Source organism: Gossypium hirsutum, chromosome A12, assembly GCF_007990345.1.
Source record: "Gossypium hirsutum isolate 1008001.06 chromosome A12, Gossypium_hirsutum_v2.1, whole genome shotgun sequence".
Classification (NCBI taxonomy): Eukaryota; Viridiplantae; Streptophyta; class Magnoliopsida; order Malvales; family Malvaceae; genus Gossypium; species Gossypium hirsutum.
Window position 1 is genome coordinate 101,185,927 of NC_053435.1, and position 17,444 is coordinate 101,203,370.

The 17,444-nt window shown below is 33.8% G+C and overlaps 3 protein-coding genes and 1 pseudogene across 4 annotated transcripts; 3 read left to right on the plus strand and 1 right to left on the minus strand.

Annotated features, from left to right (window-relative positions):
• Positions 1 to 3,802: 3,802 nt before the first annotated feature.
• LOC107933491 (pectinesterase 2-like) lies at positions 3,803 to 5,816 on the plus strand (annotated as a pseudogene).
• A 392-nt stretch (positions 5,817 to 6,208) lies between these two features.
• Positions 6,209 to 8,844, plus strand: LOC107933492 (polyadenylate-binding protein 1). Of its 2 annotated transcripts, XM_041083310.1 has the most exons (7): positions 6,209 to 6,289; positions 6,384 to 6,537; positions 6,636 to 6,738; positions 7,009 to 7,079; positions 7,560 to 7,751; positions 7,829 to 7,947; positions 8,305 to 8,844. In XM_041083310.1, the coding sequence occupies exons 2-7, from the start codon at positions 6,385 to 6,387 to the stop codon at positions 8,348 to 8,350; spliced, it is 684 nt and encodes a 227-aa protein (XP_040939244.1). In that variant the 5' UTR covers positions 6,209 to 6,289; position 6,384; the 3' UTR covers positions 8,351 to 8,844. The 2 variants fall into 2 exon arrangements, with proteins under 2 accessions (XP_040939244.1, XP_040939245.1); XM_041083311.1 differs by lacking the exons at positions 6,209 to 6,289; positions 6,384 to 6,537 and having other exon boundaries at positions 6,630 to 6,738; positions 7,009 to 7,074.
• A 334-nt stretch (positions 8,845 to 9,178) lies between these two features.
• LOC107933490 (glutamate dehydrogenase 2) lies at positions 9,179 to 12,573 on the plus strand. Its single transcript, XM_016865715.2, has 9 exons — positions 9,179 to 9,674; positions 9,787 to 9,900; positions 10,249 to 10,470; positions 10,573 to 10,647; positions 10,751 to 10,867; positions 10,965 to 11,215; positions 11,504 to 11,579; positions 11,650 to 11,736; positions 12,115 to 12,573. Exons 1-9 carry the CDS (start codon positions 9,567 to 9,569, stop codon positions 12,298 to 12,300), a joined length of 1,236 nt encoding a protein of 411 aa, XP_016721204.1. The 5' UTR covers positions 9,179 to 9,566; the 3' UTR covers positions 12,301 to 12,573.
• A 127-nt stretch (positions 12,574 to 12,700) lies between these two features.
• On the minus strand, positions 12,701 to 14,496 carry LOC107933493 (cyclin-U4-1). Its single transcript, XM_016865717.2, has 2 exons — positions 13,969 to 14,496; positions 12,701 to 13,212 (listed from the first exon to the last, which is right to left on the minus strand). Exons 1-2 carry the CDS (start codon positions 14,328 to 14,330, stop codon positions 12,930 to 12,932), a joined length of 645 nt encoding a protein of 214 aa, XP_016721206.1. The 5' UTR covers positions 14,331 to 14,496; the 3' UTR covers positions 12,701 to 12,929.
• Between the last annotated feature and the right edge of the window lie 2,948 nt (positions 14,497 to 17,444).

Sequence of the window (17,444 nt, forward strand, 5' to 3'; positions counted from 1 at the left end):
ACACACGGGCATGTGACTGGGCCATGTGAGACATACGGCTAGCACACGGGCGTGCAAGACCATTTCGAAAGGGCACATGGCCTGGCACAAGGGCGTATTGTTTGGCCATGCGACCCAGGACAGAGAGTTACACAAGTATAGACACAGGCTGGGACACAGCTATGTGTCCCTATTTCGAATGCCCACCCAGTCAAAGACACGGGTGTGTCTCCTAGCCGTGTAAACCCTGCAACTTTGAAAATATATTTTAATGTTTTCCGATTTTTTTGAGTTTCTGAATTAGTCCCAATTTATTTCTAACGCGTATTTTGGGCCTCGAGGGCTCGAATAAGGGATAGTATGTATGAGTTTAATTGGTTTTTGACTCGAATATAATATGATAAGAAATGTTTGTAATTTATGTCTGTTTGATCGATAAGTTTTGGCAATGCTCTGAAACCCTATTTCAGCGACAGATGTAGGTTTGGGGTGTTACAAAATACACATAAACTAAGCATCAATTTCACATTTAAATCAATTTCACAAAAATCCGGAAAATCGGTTCATGAAAATGGTGAAATTTGGTTTTTTTCAAATTACCTCACAATTCATGTTTAATCTTGACAAATAAGACCAAAAACCTTTTAATAGATCCATTTTGAATTAGAACATTCATTTATTTGTGGATTTCCTCTCAAAATTCAAGATCCACCATTAAAACACATTAAACTTTTGAAGAAGATGACATTGATAAAAAAAACCCTTTAATTAACTCTCAAATCATGTAAAGATGTTTCTAATCTTCATAAAAACAAGTTTAGGATTAAAGATTACCTTTGATTCGCTCTAAATCGTTGATTGAAAATCTTGATTTATGAAGCTTGAGAAATTTCAGAATATTTTTGGCTACTTTTGAGAATAATTTTTAGTGAATTGAGAGAGTATTTCGAGAAGGAAAATGATTTGATCTATTCTCTGATGATAGATCTTTAAAACCATGCAAAGAAAACGAAATTTATAGCTCTCTAATCTGATGTAAATGGTGTGAAAAGTAGGTTAGATGCATTGTGTTTAAAACTGAAACAACCCATCATAATTTAAAAATTGGGGAATTGACCTAATGGTCACTCCCACATTTTCCTTGTTTTACCATTTAATCATTTCCCTCCAAAATTCTGAATTTTAAGGTTTATTTTCCAAATAAATACTCTAAATTTTCTCTTGTTTTACTATTAAACCCAATTTAATTAATATTTAAATTTAACTCAAATTAACCCCAATAAAAATTATTTTAAAATTCTTTTTCAAACCAAACTAATTATTTCACTAATAAATATTTAAAATCTTTAAAATTAATTTTCCAAAATTATTTTTATTTTTTCAGACATAATAATCTATTTTAGATGAATTAAGTTAAAAATTACTAGAAATCTCATAAATTCCTAGTTTCACACTCGAAACCCAAAAAATATACCCGAAACTACTAGACCCGATTTAGGGATATTACACTCCCCTTAAAAGTCCTCCTACCCCCAAATCCGTCACAGGTTTCAAACATGGAGGTTAAGGATACTGCTTTAATGGAGATGGAGAAAAAGAATAAGCTGATTATATTGGAAAGCCTTTTAGCTTTCCCTAAGATTATGATCTCAAACTTATGCATCAGATTTATAAAGCATCCTCTTCCGGTATCATGAAACTTGAACTCGTGATCGCATAACCACTGTTATCAGGGCTCCAGAGTTATGCTCTAACCCGTGACCACATAACACCATCAACTAGGACCCTTAGTTATAACTCAACCTGTTACCTATAAGCAACGTGAACTCGGAGCTTGAGTTGCAATGCAATGGGGTTCTAAGATAATGGTTCCATCCCGACACAGTAGATGAAATGTGTGGGTCTTCAAGCGCTATCGCATCTTCGTGAACTCAAATATACCTTAAAACTATCACAACACAAATAAATTTTTCTCCCCAAATTTCAAACACACAAAAAATAAGTCGAGAAGAGAGAAACAAAAAACTAGCTCCAAAATTGACTTATTTCCCTAAATATAAAAAAATCGATCTAAAACCCTAATTATTTTCTAAAAATGACATACTTAAAATTTAGCGTCCAAATATATACTTTAAAATTTTATTAACTATAAAAATAGATACTTAAGTATGATCTTTCGATTTGTAGATATATACTTGGCTATTATAACAAAATTAATTAACTATAAAAATTTAAAAATTATTTATCATTTAATAAAATAAATAATTAAAATATCTATAAAAATATTTTGATACATATTATTTTACTAAATAAAATTACAATTTCACATGTTTTTAGTAATTTCATAAAAATAAAATAATTTAAACTTTTATTATACATCATTTTTGATGTAATGCCCTTAATAGTCATTTCAATTCTCATTTTAACGTTATAATTGCGTTTAAATCCAAACAAACATCTTATGGTTGATTTTAATCTCACTATCATCGATGATATTACTATCGCTCATCAAAAGCTTGTTGTCAACTTTTATCTTTGAAGTGATGGGAAATATAAAAGGAACACTACTTCTTTTTTCTTTTTCTTTTTTTTTTTTTTGACAGAAACACTACCTATATAAACGGAAGAGTAGAGGTGTCTCTTATAAATGTTCATTATGAACAAAACAAGTACATAGTTTTAATAGTGCTAAAAGTGAACAACCTCTAACAAAATTATAAATGACTATTAAATTATGGCACAAACACGATGTGGGTGAAAATTTTATGTAACAAATTTATAAAAAATGATAAAAAAAATCAAATGTGACTTTGGTTGAAATAATAGAGTTAGTAATGATGTTTTGAGTTCAAATTACATTATATGTGTATTTTTGTAAATTATACAAATATATTAAAAGAAAAAAATACCCTTAAAATAATATTTTTCACTTTATAAAAATAATAAATCTTTGGTATTTTCACAAGTGAGTTGGAGCCAAATAGACAAGTGACATCAACCCATTCAATCACTTACATTCATCAAAATTTTGTAATATAGTAATTAATTGATGAACAAAAGATGCCATTTTGGGTTTATGATATTTGTTTCTAAAATTATCAATAATAGATTTTATTACTCACAATGGGTGAATGAAAATATTTTGTATTAATAAAATTATTTCAACAAATGATTAATGTTGGAGTGATAAGAAATTTCTATTTGAATTAGTTGATCTTATATTTTATTCTTAAATAATGTTTTTTAGTTGTTTAATTTAAAATATTACATATAAATATTAAAAGATAAAAGTGTCCTTATAATAATATTAATTATCTTTTAATATAAGAATATTTTAATATTAATTTAATTAATCATTTTATATATAATATAAATCACACATAATTAAGATACCGATACTAAGACACCTAAACTCGTGGGTGGATCAATTTTTTTCCCACATCTCATGAATTGAAAGAAAAAATCATTTGAAACTTGAATTCCAAATTCCATCTAGTGATAAATTTTTTCTTTATTTATATAAACCTAATAAATAATTTCTTAATGAGGCACACGTGGGTTTCCATTCTTAAATAAAATTCAAATGAATGAGAATATATTGTCTCAAGACTTTTAAGACCGAAACAATTATGGGTGTTGTGTATAAGCAACAATCACATTCAATATAACTCATTAATGGCGCCACTAACCGAAAGAGTTGGTTTGAGTTTCGTAGCAAGCTTCAAGCAGGAACTACAAACATATGAGTGGCACGAAACCATAAATGAGTGGCAATGCGAAGAATCCTCCAAAGCTTACGTTCCCAGACATTTCGTCACCAATTTATCTTATAAATTGAAGTCACTCAGAAAGCAAACACACCATAAAAAAAAAGAATAAAAAATATTACCCCAAAAAAACATATTACCCAAAAAAAAGAGGGGGAAGAAAAAGAATGGAAAACAGTGAAGTTTATGCAGTAATCTGCATAAGTATTCTCTTGATTGCTCCGGCAATTGTATCCCAACAAATACCGGCAGATAAACGGCAAGTAAACGCTTGGTTTGAAGGCATTATCAAGCCTGTGAAAGAAAGGGGTAACAGCTTAGACCCAGAGTTGATTCAGGCTGAGAGTAATCCTAAAGTCATAAAGGTGAGGCAAGGTGGTGGTGGAGAATTCAATAGCGTAAAGAAAGCCATCGAGAGTGTTCCATTAGGGAATACCAAGCGTGTGATTATATCCATCGGACCTGGGGTTACAAAGAGAAAATCAAAATTGAACGAGGGAAGCCATTCCTTACATTGTTGGGAGATCCAAAAAACGCCCAATTTGACATTCGGCGGCACCGCCAAGGAGTATGGAACCGTTAACAGCGCCACTCTAATTGCTGAGTCTAATTACTTTGTGGCAGCTAATCTCAATATAGTGGTATGTTAATGTAGACATAATTGGTTGAACTGAATGCATTGCATGGGTAAGTTTGAATCTTAATGAATTGGGATTGCTTTTATAGAACTCAGCTCCGAAGCCAGAAAGCGGGAAAACGGTAGGAGGACAAGCGGTTGCATTGAGAGTGTCCGGCGATAGGTCGGCTATCTATAACTGCAATATCTACGGTTTCCAGGACACGTTGTGTGATGACAAGGGTAACCATTTCTTCAAGGACTGTTATGTTTCAGGCACGGTTGATTTCATTTTCGGAAGTGGGAAATCTTTGTATCTGGTACTATTCTTCTTGACCAAAATAGATTTAACAACAAGACATGTTATGTTAAATGTATATATTGATTGGAAAAGTTGGATATAGAACACGGACATATTCGTGGAGAAGCGAGAAGGTGGAGGATTTACAGTGATAACAGCACAAGCGAGAGAAAGTTCATCGGAAGACACGGGTTATTCGTTCGTGCATGGCAGCATTACCGGAACAGCCAGCAATTCATTTTTGGGGAGGGCTTGGAGGAGCAATCCAAGAGTTGTTTATGCATATACTGATATGAGCAACGTGGTCAATCCAGCCTGCTGGATGGACTCATAATAGGTTTCCTGAACGAGCCAAGTAAGATAAATTACTTTTTCTATATATATTAATCCTTCTAAGAAACAAAATCTTATTAAGGTGAGAATGATGCAGAGCTGGTACTATTCTTCTTGACCAAAATAGATTTAACAACAAGACATGTTATGTTAAATGTATATATTGATTGGAAAAGTTGGATATAGAACACGGACATATTCGTGGAGAAGCGAGAAGGTGGAGGATTTACAGTGATAACAGCACAAGCGAGAGAAAGTTCATCGGAAGACACGGGTTATTCGTTCGTGCATGGCAGCATTACCGGAACAGCCAGCAATTCATTTTTGGGGAGGGCTTGGAGGAGCAATCCAAGAGTTGTTTATGCATATACTGATATGAGCAACGTGGTCAATCCAGCCTGCTGGATGGACTCATAATAGGTTTCCTGAACGAGCCAAGTAAGATAAATTACTTTTTCTATATATATTAATCCTTCTAAGAAACAAAATCTTATTAAGGTGAGAATGATGCAGAGCTGTTTATTATGGAGAATACCAGTGCAAGGGGCCAGGTGCAAATCCCAGTAAGCGAGAGCCATTCGTGAAGCAGCTATCAGGTGCGGAAGTCCTACCATTCCTGGTTCTTAACTTCATTGAAGCTACCAAATGGCTGCTTCCTCCTCCTAAATATTAATTTAATCACCATATGTTAGTCATTCAGGCACACCCTCCGGTGGAAAATAACTAGGCATCTATTTTATTATTATTATCTTCCTATGCCATTGGCTTGTAACATGTGACATACCTCAAGTCAATAAGAAATTAAGTCACTTTTTTTTAATCTTATTTTCGCACCATTTCTTATGCTATTTATGTTGATTAAATATTACTTACTTTTCTCAATCATTTTAACGTACTACAAATAATAATAATCCACTGCTTTGATCTCATTTATTTTGTAAAATTTGAGTTCGTGTGGTTTAGTCTAATTAATTCAATTTATTTAACTTTAGTTTAGACTGTAATAATTTTTAATATAATAAAACTATAATAATTTAATTTTACTTAATAACTCCTTTATTATATTTATAATTATTTTATACTTACCCTTATTTAAATATATATTTATATTTATTCTTTAATTATGCTTATCACACTTTGAAAAAATAGTGTGATGCGTTAAATAAACCCTTTTTTTTAATTTTTTTAACACCGTTAAATTAAACTTATTAGATGGTCCATCTCCGTATTAAAGAAATATATCTCGAAGACACACGTGACGGGCGTAACTATCATTCCCCACACAAGTGCCAGGTTTTAATCTTTGTCTATCCGTTCCCTAACCTTTCCCCCAAATCCATAACGAAGAATAAAACCCTAATTCCAAAATTCCCCCGAATTTGACTAGAATGGATCAATACGAAGAGCAAGAGCACGAGGTGTACGGAGGGGAGATCCCTGACGAGGAAGGAGAGATGGATGCGGAGTTCGATATGACTGCTGGAGCTGAGGATTACCAAGGCAACGACCAAGGCCTTCAACAAGATCCTAGTTCCTCCAAAGTTGCCCTCTTTCTCATTTTAGCTTTTTTCCTTTTTCTTATCTTTAGCTGAGCTATTTTTCTGATGAAAAAAAATTTTGTATTTTGAAAAAAAAATAGGACTTGGAAGACATGAAAAAGAGGCTTAGGGAAATCGAGGAAGAGGCGGGAGCTTTACGTGAAATGCAGGCTAAAGTCGAGAAGGAGATGGGCGCTGTCCAAGGTTCTTTATCTTTTTCTCTTTAACTTTTATTTTTTTTTTCAGTTTGTATTTGATCTGAGCTTTTGGCTGTATTTTTTAACAAGTATGACTTTGATTGGGATTTACTTGTCTTGTTTGAGAAGGAGAATCTCTTCTTAATCATGAAATTGAAATTGAACTTCTTTATAATTGATTTGATTTCTTTTTGAATTATGAACCGTTTTGTGTATGAATTGTTTATGTCTAGCAAACTGATTTGTTTGTACTTTTTTTTCCTGGATGTGTATGAAGATTCCTCAAGTGCTTCTGCAAGTCAAGCTGAAAAGGAGGAAGTGGATTCCCGCTCGATTTATGTTGGTAATGTGAGGTTTATCAACTCTTTCCTATGCCTTATATATGTTTATTTTGTTAAATTGTCTCATTTACCTTACTTGTGGTCCAATTATTATCTTAATGTTAAAAATTTACTTGTAAGTTAGCTGAAAGTATGATTGTGCTTTTGTTTGGCCAGTAAGGGTATAGGAAAGTTTTTCAATTTTGGTTTTATGTTTGTGCATTCATGTTGTTTGAAATGTGTTTTTATGTGCATGTAATTGCATGGAAAATCATGTCTTAGTTTTGTATTGATGTCAACTTAAATGTGATTAAAACAAATTGATTGAAATATTAATGTAGTTTATGTTTAATGCCGTTTTTCTTCTTTAAGTAACTTCTGAAGTGTTTTGATGTACAACAAATGATCTCAATGAAAGTATAACTAGATGATTCCTCTATGCTTGTGAACAAATGATCTGGATGTGGGCTAACATTCTTTTTTCTTTATATATCTTTTTCAAAAACAGGTAGACTATGCATGTACACCTGAGGAAGTACAACAGCATTTTCAATCCTGTGGAACAGTGAACAGAGTTACAATTTTGACCGATAAGTTTGGTCAACCTAAAGGATTTGCTTACGTTGAATTTGTTGAAATTGATGCTGTCCAAAATGCTCTACTGTTAAATGAATCAGAATTGCATGGTCGCCAGTTGAAGGTTTATATCATGATATATGTGTGAATTTTTAGTTCATGAACTACATGGCAATAAAAGTGTGTTTGGTTTATCCATAGGTCTCGGCTAAGCGAACAAATATTCCTGGAATGAAACAATATCGTGGAAGGCCATCCAATCCTTACTTCCGCTCCCGAAGGCCTTTCATGCCTGCTTTTTATCCTCCCTATGGCTATGGGTAAGCATGAAATTTTGTTTGCTTTGTATGATTGTTGGATAGGAAGAAAAGGATAACTTGATATGTTTCAGGTTCCCTGGAAGTTAGTTGAGTCGGTTTTGGTTTTACTATAACATCTATTTGGTTATTCGGAATTAGACACATGGAAGTGGAAAAGATCTCACAGATGGTCACAAATCATACCGAGATGATCTCTGTTATCTAGCATTTGCTATGCCTGTAATGTTTACACTTTTTGGCAATCATCCATGGCTCCCAAGTCAGTCCTGATAAAACAATTTAGGGGAATTTAATATGATAGTTTCTTCCAAGTAACCTTGTTATCGAAAATATTAACTCAGTTGACCTCGGTTTCAGGAGGGTTCCAAGGTTCAGGCGGCCCATGAGATACCGGCCGTATTAAGATGGATCACACATCAGACTCAGAAGCAGCAATTTTGAGAAGACCATTGCTAATTTTATAATGTTCACATTGTTGTTCTATAATATGGAAGGAGAAGGATGAGGTACAGTTTGCTTGCCAAACGGTGGGCACGATTTTTCTCAAATTGTGAGCTTGCAGAGTGTGATGGATCCATCAATCCAAGATTGACTATGTGCTTTGCTTCAACAGTGATAAATGCCAAGTTTTCTGAAATATATCTAAGGATTCCTTGTTGTAGAAAATAGGATTTAATTTTCTCAGTTTCCTGTTGCTTTAGTTTTCTAAAGATTAGGATTTATATGGGATCAACTTTTATTTTTGGGGTTCAAACTTTAAAGTGATGACCAAACTGTTTAGGGAGACAGCTTCAGTTGGAAAAAAACATCAATGGCAACGTGTCTGGTCACAATGTGATATGTGTTTGTACTTTGGCTTCCACTTCCCATTAATGGTAAACTAGTCTTTTTGGTTAATGTTCGAGCTCAAGCTGATTTTCTTTCTTATTTGGTAATCCAGTACGAATTTGAAAATTAATACAATAAGCAATAAATCGAGCAGAGCAAGAGCGGGTGGCATGCACGAGCTGTTTGATCAACACTTTAGCTAAAGTAACCTAAACTAAGCTTTAAATTGCCAAAATAGTAACTAAATATTTGATTCTGTACTACTACTGATCAAAATGTGAATCGGTCGACTCCTTTACTGTAACCCACCATGGATGGCTCTGAAGTTTTAAGAACAATCCATTACATGGGCCCACTTGTATCCAATATATATGAAAAAAAAAGAAAAAGTGGGTTTTGGTCTTTGTTTCGTATAGTAAAGCTTTTAATGCAAAATATCAGTCTCCCAAATTGAAGTTAGTTAAATCTAGGAACCAATGCTCGTTCTTAAAATTCTTTGATTTTCCACCGCTCAATTCACGCCTCCTAACAGTCGCTTGTTCCCATTCTCTTTTTTCTTTCTTCATTTTACTCTCTCTTAAAGGAACTTCCCGAAGTATATGATTTGCCCCTTCTCTTCCTTTGAAGAAACGTTCTTTTTTAGCACCCAAGAAAAAAAAAGTCTCTTCTTTCATTGATCAACTTGTTTCTCTTACAGTTCCTTGTTTTATGCTTCATACTGTTGTTTCTCTTCATCTTTCGATCAGTCCTACTTCTGGGTATTTCTCGTTTTGAGGTTTTAATTGGTAGCCATGAATGCTCTTGCTGGAACTAGCCGCAATTTCCGCCTGGCCTCTCGCCTACTTGGCTTGGATTCTAAGCTTGAAAAGTCTCTTCTGATCCCATTTAGAGAGATCAAGGTATTGCAGGGAAAAAAAATCTTATCTTTCCTGGTTGTTAGATGGAAAGTATTTCTTTAGTCCTTTGATCTCGGAATGTTGTGTGTTTTGAATGGTGTTTCTCGGTTATCAGGTGGAGTGCACAATTCCCAAGGACGATGGAACCTTGGTGTCCTACGTTGGATTCAGAATACAGCATGATAATGCTCGTGGTCCCATGAAAGGAGGAATCAGATATCATCCTGAGGTTAACATTGTCTTTTTCATCTCTTCTTTTGGCATTTTTGTCTTTTATTGGTTTTTTGTTTTTTGATTCTGTTGTTTCGTTAGAGCCTTCCTAATATCTGTGGAATTAGAGTAATATAATATTATTATCCTGTTACAACTTTTTTGATAGATCGCCAAAAAGTAACCTTTAAAACTCCAATATATACTTTGATTTGAATGTCATAATTATAATAATTTAAAAGGTAACTCTTGGCCTCTTAGGGATTACAGGAAAGCATGTTTCAATGTGCATATATGTGATGTTCTTACATCATGGAAGTACAAACTATGAGCTTTGACAACCTATGTTTGTTTATTTTGTTTGAAGGTTGACCCTGATGAAGTAAATGCACTTGCTCAACTAATGACCTGGAAGACTGCTGTAGCAGACATTCCATATGGTGGTGCAAAAGGTGGCATAGGATGCTCTCCTAGGGACTTAAGTAAGAGTGAATTGGAACGTCTAACTCGCGTCTTCACTCAAAAGATCCATGATCTCATTGGTATACATACAGATGTTCCTGCCCCAGACATGGGAACTAATGCACAGGTTATACAGTCCTCGCTGAGATATGTTTCTTTTCCCATTAACTTTGTTTCAATTTCATTTACTCTCTTAAATTATTTGTATATTGAGATTAATTATGTGTAGACAATGGCATGGATTTTGGATGAGTATTCTAAGTTTCATGGACACTCCCCGGCTGTTGTTACAGGAAAGCCGATAGTAAGTTATGAAGACTTGAGTTTCAAAGCTTGTAATCTGTCCAGAAAGGTATCATTAATCATAGTATAACAAAATGTAAATATTGTTATATTGGGAATTTTAGGATCTAGGTGGATCGCTAGGCAGGGAAGCTGCAACAGGTCGAGGTGTTGTATATGCAACTGAAGCTTTACTTGCTGAATATTGGAAGGCAGTTAAGGGTTTGACCTTCATTATCCAGGTTAAAGTCAACATGAATTCTTAGATGGTTAAAATGCCATTTCCTTTGACATGTTCCCGAACTTCTGTTAATGCTTATATTATTAATTTTTTTGTAGGGTTTCGGTAATGTTGGGTCTTGGGTAGCAAGGCTTATACATGAGAGGGGTGGTAAGGTTATTGCGGTGAGTGACGTCACTGGTGCTGTTAAGAATCAAAATGGAATCGATATACCTCAGCTGCTAAAGCATAAAGAAGCTACTGGAAGTTTGACAGGCTTCAGTGGCGGAGATTCCCTGGATCCAAGTGAACTGCTGGTACACGAATGTGATGTTCTTGTCCCATGTGCTTTAGGTGGAGTGCTGAACAGGTTAGGATTCTTTGCCAAACATCTTGTTCCGCACATTTATTTCATCTAAACTGTTGGAGCGCAAAGTTTACTTTATCCTGTGTAGAAATTTATTGGATTGGTAATGACTCAATGGGGTTAGAGGTTGAAACACTATGATACACTTGTTCTATATAGGTTAATATAGTCGAAGTAGAACAAACTCTTGGCTCTTTTGCAATCTTTTCGGGAACAAACTCTCTTTAACCGTATCTTGGTTGGGTTCATCTTATATTCCCATCAATTGACACATCATGTTCACCTTTAAAGGGAAAACGCCGCACATGTGAAGGCAAAGTTCATAATAGAGGCTGCAAACCATCCCAGTGACCCGGAAGCAGATGAGGTATATTTGCTCCTCCTTTTCTGCTTCTAATGTCAAAGCGAAATTCTGATCTGGACCTCCATTGTTGCAGATTCTATCAAAGAAAGGAGTAATAATATTGCCTGACATATATGCAAATGCAGGAGGGGTGACTGTCAGCTACTTTGAGTGGGTTCAGGTTAGATTTTATTTTGAAAACATGGAGAGGAAAAAGAAAATGGTTTTCTACTCTGCCATGCATTTTCTATTTAAAGTTTAAACCATGGAACCTTTTGAATAAAATAAAGCCTTATGCTATTAAAGAATCACACAACCTTGTATGATGCTTTGATCAAACTCTCTCATGGTGCAATGAAAGTCAAAGATATCGCAGCATTGTTTCAGTAAATGTTATGTCTGCACTTTTTTCTTCATCTGAATAAGATAGGAAACTCCCAAGGACAGTTCTAAGGGAAAGAGTTGATCATCCTATTCCAGCTGGGGAGAACAATTCAGTGGAGTTGATAAAAGTAGATAGTATAGCATGTTTTTAATTATTTTACATTCAATTTGGCAGAACATTCAAGGTTTCATGTGGGATGAAGACAAAGTGAACAAGGAGCTGAAGAGGTATATGACTCAAGCTTTCCACAACATCAAAACCATGTGCCAGACTCACCATTGCAATCTCCGGATGGGTGCCTTTACACTCGGTGTTAACCGTGTTGCTCGTGCAACTCTCCTCCGAGGCTGGGAAGCATAATAAATGACTCTCTTTCCCTCTTATGATTTCTAATCTCCATCAGAAAAGCTTAAAGCATTTGAGCTTTTGAAGCTCTTAGCTAGTAATTGTTCTCCCATTTTATCCTTCACCAAATTTTATCAAACTTCATTTCTATTTATGGGGGTTATTGTTAACTTTCAAATTACCAGCTTTGTGTTGGAATAATGCATTTTCAATACCATAATAAACACAAAAACAGTGTAATCAACATTTAAATATTTTCCTTAAAGCCAACAATATAGAAGTTATTCAGTTGGTGTTTGAATGGTTGGCACCAGGGAGTCTAACTCAGTGACCCACTTTAAAACAACCATGGCAAGATCATGTTAGCCAGACTGTAAAGTGTAAACACTAAACTCTCATCTACCATTGCACTAAATTAACTGGAAAAAGAAGGAAGTGGATAACCATGATTAACCAGGAAAACTGATGTTTTTGACATGTTCTTACAGCACATTGACAGAAAGGCAAAGAACCCAATGAGATATTTGACTTTCATGTCTTGAATCAATGTGGTTGAGGCAACATCTCAGGAGTTCTTTTTTTTTTCTTTTTTTTTTTATACACAACTAAAATATGGCCATCTAATCCACCATAAGAACAATGGCTTAAACTGCAAGTTGGTGGTGATGAGAGGATTCATCTTCCTTGAAACAGCAATGGATCTTCAAGGGCCTCCCAATGTTGAAAGAAGGTTGAGGCAGCAACTGTTGTAAAGGGGATTGAATTTGCATGCACATTTCTCTTTGGAGAAAAGTGCAGTAAGTGTGGAAAGTTGTAGGTGCCACATTTAATTGGAACCCCAAGCCAAATAAAAAATCCACTTCAAGAAGGTTCATCTCTACCGTGCTGATTCCTCCCACTTTGGCATAGTAGGCATTGTTGTAATACCTGAAAAACAAATAAAAGATTAAGCTTGATGGTGAAATATGAAAATATAAGCTTTTTCTTTTTTCCTTTTTCTGGTTAAAGCATTTATCCAGTGCGGTTAATCCATTGGTATAACTTCAATTGCTTATGAGTAAAGTTAGAAAGTGAAAAGAAAAAATGACAAACAACTGCTGTGATTGCTTGTAAAATCAGGAGGGAGCATGTTAAGCCAATAATTGAACACGGAATTCAGTATATTTTGGCTTGTTTACAACAAATTGCATGGTCATGATTGAGCTGTCATTAGCTCTAATGACTAATAATAATGACAGTTCTTGTCATTCTTACAAACTTGTTGCAATTTTATGAGAATTTATTGGCGTGCCTTGATTGACAGAGACAACACCAGCACATATACGGTAGGGTTGTCTGGTCAGAAATGATTTTTTTTTTCACATGGCTGTAAGAAAAAATAAATTTCCATTTTTGGCTGTACTTGTTTGGAAAACAGTATTTCCAGGCTTGCTTGATTTGTGTTATGAGGAGATAGATACTTTGTAAAATTTGCGGGAAAGAACATATCAACACAAATCAAACATTGAAATTGAGATGAATTTTGAAGTTGCAAACTGAAAGATCATGACATATAGAAACAGAACATGTTTAGTCTTTAATAAAGAATCTAAGAGAAACCCAATCATGAAATAAACATAAAAAAATACCATGAAGATCTAAGAAAGCAATTTCCAGGAACCATAAATTAAAAGAAAAACTTACATGTCATCCATGAATTTGGCAGAAACCAAAACACTGGTTATTAGCAACCTATGCACATTGTAAGAATTGATAGGCAAAGACGGTTGCATCTGCACGAAGCGATCGAGATAAACATAGGCAACCACGAAACATGATGGGCTGCAATTTGCATACTTAAAGATCCTCTCGAGATAGCTTTTGATGGAAATAGTAGGTCTGGTAAGACCATGAAAAACTGAGATCTTCTGCCACTGAAACAACCGGCAATGATCATTCGACTCTGCCACTCTTTGCAGCAAAGAAGACAAGAAAGTTATGATCTTGGGAACAGTTTCTTGGTCGTCCTTGTCGTTGATGATGGTGTTGGTCTCTGCTTCTGCCATTGTTTTTTCTTGTTGTTTGTTGGGTTGGGTTGGGTGTTTTGAGTTTTTGTTCTTTGTGTTGTTAGCTTAGCTTAGCTTAGCTGTGTCTTATAAGATATAGCGTTTGTTTAATTTTTTTTTTTTTTTTTGGCTTGGTCAAGAGACGAATTCACATAATTTCAAAGGGGCTTAGTTTAGCTGTTTTTGGCCCTCCAAGGCTTAAATAGGAGCACATGTTATTAGGCAAACTTAGTGTCCATAATTATTTGGAACTAATTTACATCTCTATCTTTTGCTTTCCTTATAATACCCTCCTAACTTTATGTTTTGAGATTGAGGTCATCATTTCAATTGTTTCATACTCCAATTTTGTTAAATTTGGATGTCTTTAAAAAAAAAAGAAAGAAAGAAAGAAAGTCGAGTTAGATTATAGATAAAACTCAACCAACTTTGTTTTCTCTAGCTATCATTCAAATGGGGATTTTTGCATTTAAACAGGATGGAAATGGTAAATATTTTTCTTCTTCTTGTAAGTAGAGGTTAGGCAAATCCATAATTAGAGGTTTCCTTTTCTTATGAATGAATTTAACTTCACAATCCTAGTGAGTTGTGAAAAATATAAATAGAACTTGACTTGTAAAACAAGAAAACATGTGATATAGAAATCTTTGAGAAAAAATAAATAAAGATTGGAGAAATATATGTTTGAATTTTAAATTAAGAGTGCAATTGAATTGAAGTTTGAATCTATTAAATTTAATTTTTATTGGTTAAATCTTTTTTATCAACACTTTGAAGTAATTTATATATATATATATATATTCATATCTTAGCTGAGTAAGTTATAAGAAAAAGTAAATCTCACATTTACCAAATGATTTTGACCTGCCTTCAGCTCCGATGTTCCTATCCAAAGAAAAAGGAAAGTGCGTTTTGGTAGGGTATGCATTGACCAACTTCTACATGTTTTCACAAATCAGTTTTGAATTTACCCTAAAAACTTAATTCAAAACAGAGGATTAACTCCAATTTATGGTGTAATTATTTGTAGAAGTGGAAACTTAAAAACTGGTTACTGCCAGCGTTCTTGCTTCCATCATTACTGCACACTCGTGTGCTTATTCATTGTGAATTAAATCAATGTACTTTCATTTTTACTTGTACACTACGTTTGACGAAATTAATTTTAATCAGCAAATCAAACATGATTATATTAAATTAAATTAAACACGCAAAGTCTACTTTAACAAGTCAAACTAGGAAAAGTGGAGGCAATTCATCATTCATAACTTCAGATTACCAAAGGTAAGTGTGGTCCAGCAAGCACCTAAACTATCGTGATTTATAAGAAATACTTTCCTCTCAATTTATTTATTTTCATTGTGAACCAACCAGTATACTTAGGACACGACAGCAATTGGAGCTTTCTTCTTCATTCAGGGTTTCATGCTTTACACGTTGGTTGTGTTATGGTGTTTCAAATCTTTCTCCCCAACCATCCTTCTCTCTAAAATTAATAACTCTAGGTTTTTCGTGCAAGCCTCTTTGCCACCGCCATCACAGTGATTAGTCTTGTATCACTCCTCATTTGGCTTCTTTCTTTGCATTTTCCGTCTCTTTTAGTAAAATAAGTTCAGACCTTACTTCCTCTTTCTCAGCCTCCCTTCATCAGTAGCTAGACAACTAGAAAGGTTGTCCCAAGTATTTGTTAGTAATGTATAACGTTAGTTAAGTTAGCTGACAAACAGTTTATAGATATTCAAAAACTATATTATATTTTTCTTGTTTCTCTCTCAATTTCCTCATCAATCATTTATCATTATCATTAATTTAACTTGGTATCAGAGTCACTCAAGACTCCAATATATTTTCTTATTGTTGATCAATTCTTTATTAGTTTTCGTTATTAACAATACTTTAATAGTAAAGAAAGTATACTTAAGTAGTCGTTGAATGTTTCTTTGATTCATGATCATCAATCAAAGTCTTGGAAGAATTATAGGTCAATGCGTGTGACGCTATTGATTAAAAGTAAACTAGGTTTGTTGATGGTATATATCATAAAGATATTTATGGATCAACTTTAAGTGTGTAAGAACACCGGTACACCTCATGGCACAGCAGGAAAAATTAAATCCGACAATACATCCAATGATCCATGTGCGAGGAATAAATCGGGGTATGAGGGTATGAACAATTACCTTTAATCGTCTGAAAAACCAAAGATAACTGTTGTGAAACTGATTACACAATTGTATGTCGATTTCAAGCCACTACGAAAAGTTTCAGCCTCTACATAATTCACCCGGTATGACAACGAACAGCAAGAAAACTCTTAAACTTTTCAGAGAGAATTCACTATATAACGGATGTTAAACCTCGCTCTTTTTATTTTAAGTATATTAGGTTTTCTTAAAAATCTTATATTTCCTAATTGGGAATAGTTGATATTTTAATATGAATCAAAATTTATTATAATAATTAACCGAATATAATAATTATAATTATCATAACTATAATAATGTTTAATTGAAAAATTACAATTACAATAATTATAATATTATTCGATCATAAATTATAATTACAATAATTATAAAAATAATTTTAGTAAATTATGTTTAGTTAAATTTTATACAAATCAAATTTTTATATATTAATTTAACCATGTTCTCATTATGTGTTATAATTTGTTCGATATTTAACTGCTCAATTAAATTAATTCTATAATCAATTTAATTCATGTAAGAGCTAAAAATAGTACCAATTATATTTAGATTTCGTTCATTTCAACCATAGAGTGTGACCCTATAGGTTCTTGTAACGTTAGTAGTAATGCTAGAACAACTCTAATATTACAAACAATAAGTGGCATCTAGCAATACATCATGGCTACCTAAATTACAATAAGTCATGATTCGACATAACCTTTCTGTGATTAACCCTTTATGTATTAAATCATTTTGTCCTTTATATCTAGAATGGACACAAGTCATGGAATAGTCACACTTGCATAGTCCATCTAATGTTTCTTGATATCCTGAGTAGATTATGATAAACAAATAAGTATGATATCTCATACTAACTTATTCGAGCATGACCTTGCATTTCTAGTCTCACTCAATCAAGTAGCCTAAG

What these genes read in the sequence shown, in the direction of transcription:
- LOC107933492 (XM_041083310.1), top strand. Translation starts at nt 6,385, where the DNA reads ATGGATCAATACGAAGAGCAAGAGCACGAGGTGTACGGAGGGGAGATC. An exon ending in GGAGATGGGCGCTGTCCAAG is followed by an intron (nt 6,739 to 7,008) that starts GTTCTTTATCTT and finishes ATGTGTATGAAG; the next exon opens with ATTCCTCAAGTGCTTCTGCA. An exon ending in GCTCGATTTATGTTGGTAAT is followed by an intron (nt 7,080 to 7,559) that starts GTGAGGTTTATC and finishes TTTCAAAAACAG; the next exon opens with GTAGACTATGCATGTACACC.
- LOC107933490 (XM_016865715.2), top strand. Translation starts at nt 9,567, where the DNA reads ATGAATGCTCTTGCTGGAACTAGCCGCAATTTCCGCCTGGCCTCTCGC. An exon ending in TCCCATTTAGAGAGATCAAG is followed by an intron (nt 9,675 to 9,786) that starts GTATTGCAGGGA and finishes CTCGGTTATCAG; the next exon opens with GTGGAGTGCACAATTCCCAA. An exon ending in GCTACTTTGAGTGGGTTCAG is followed by an intron (nt 11,737 to 12,114) that starts GTTAGATTTTAT and finishes TCAATTTGGCAG; the next exon opens with AACATTCAAGGTTTCATGTG.
- LOC107933493 (XM_016865717.2), bottom strand. Translation starts at nt 14,330, where the DNA reads ATGGCAGAAGCAGAGACCAACACCATCATCAACGACAAGGACGACCAA. An exon ending in GCCAAATTCATGGATGACAT is followed by an intron (nt 13,213 to 13,968) that starts GTAAGTTTTTCT and finishes TTTGTTTTTCAG; the next exon opens with GTATTACAACAATGCCTACT.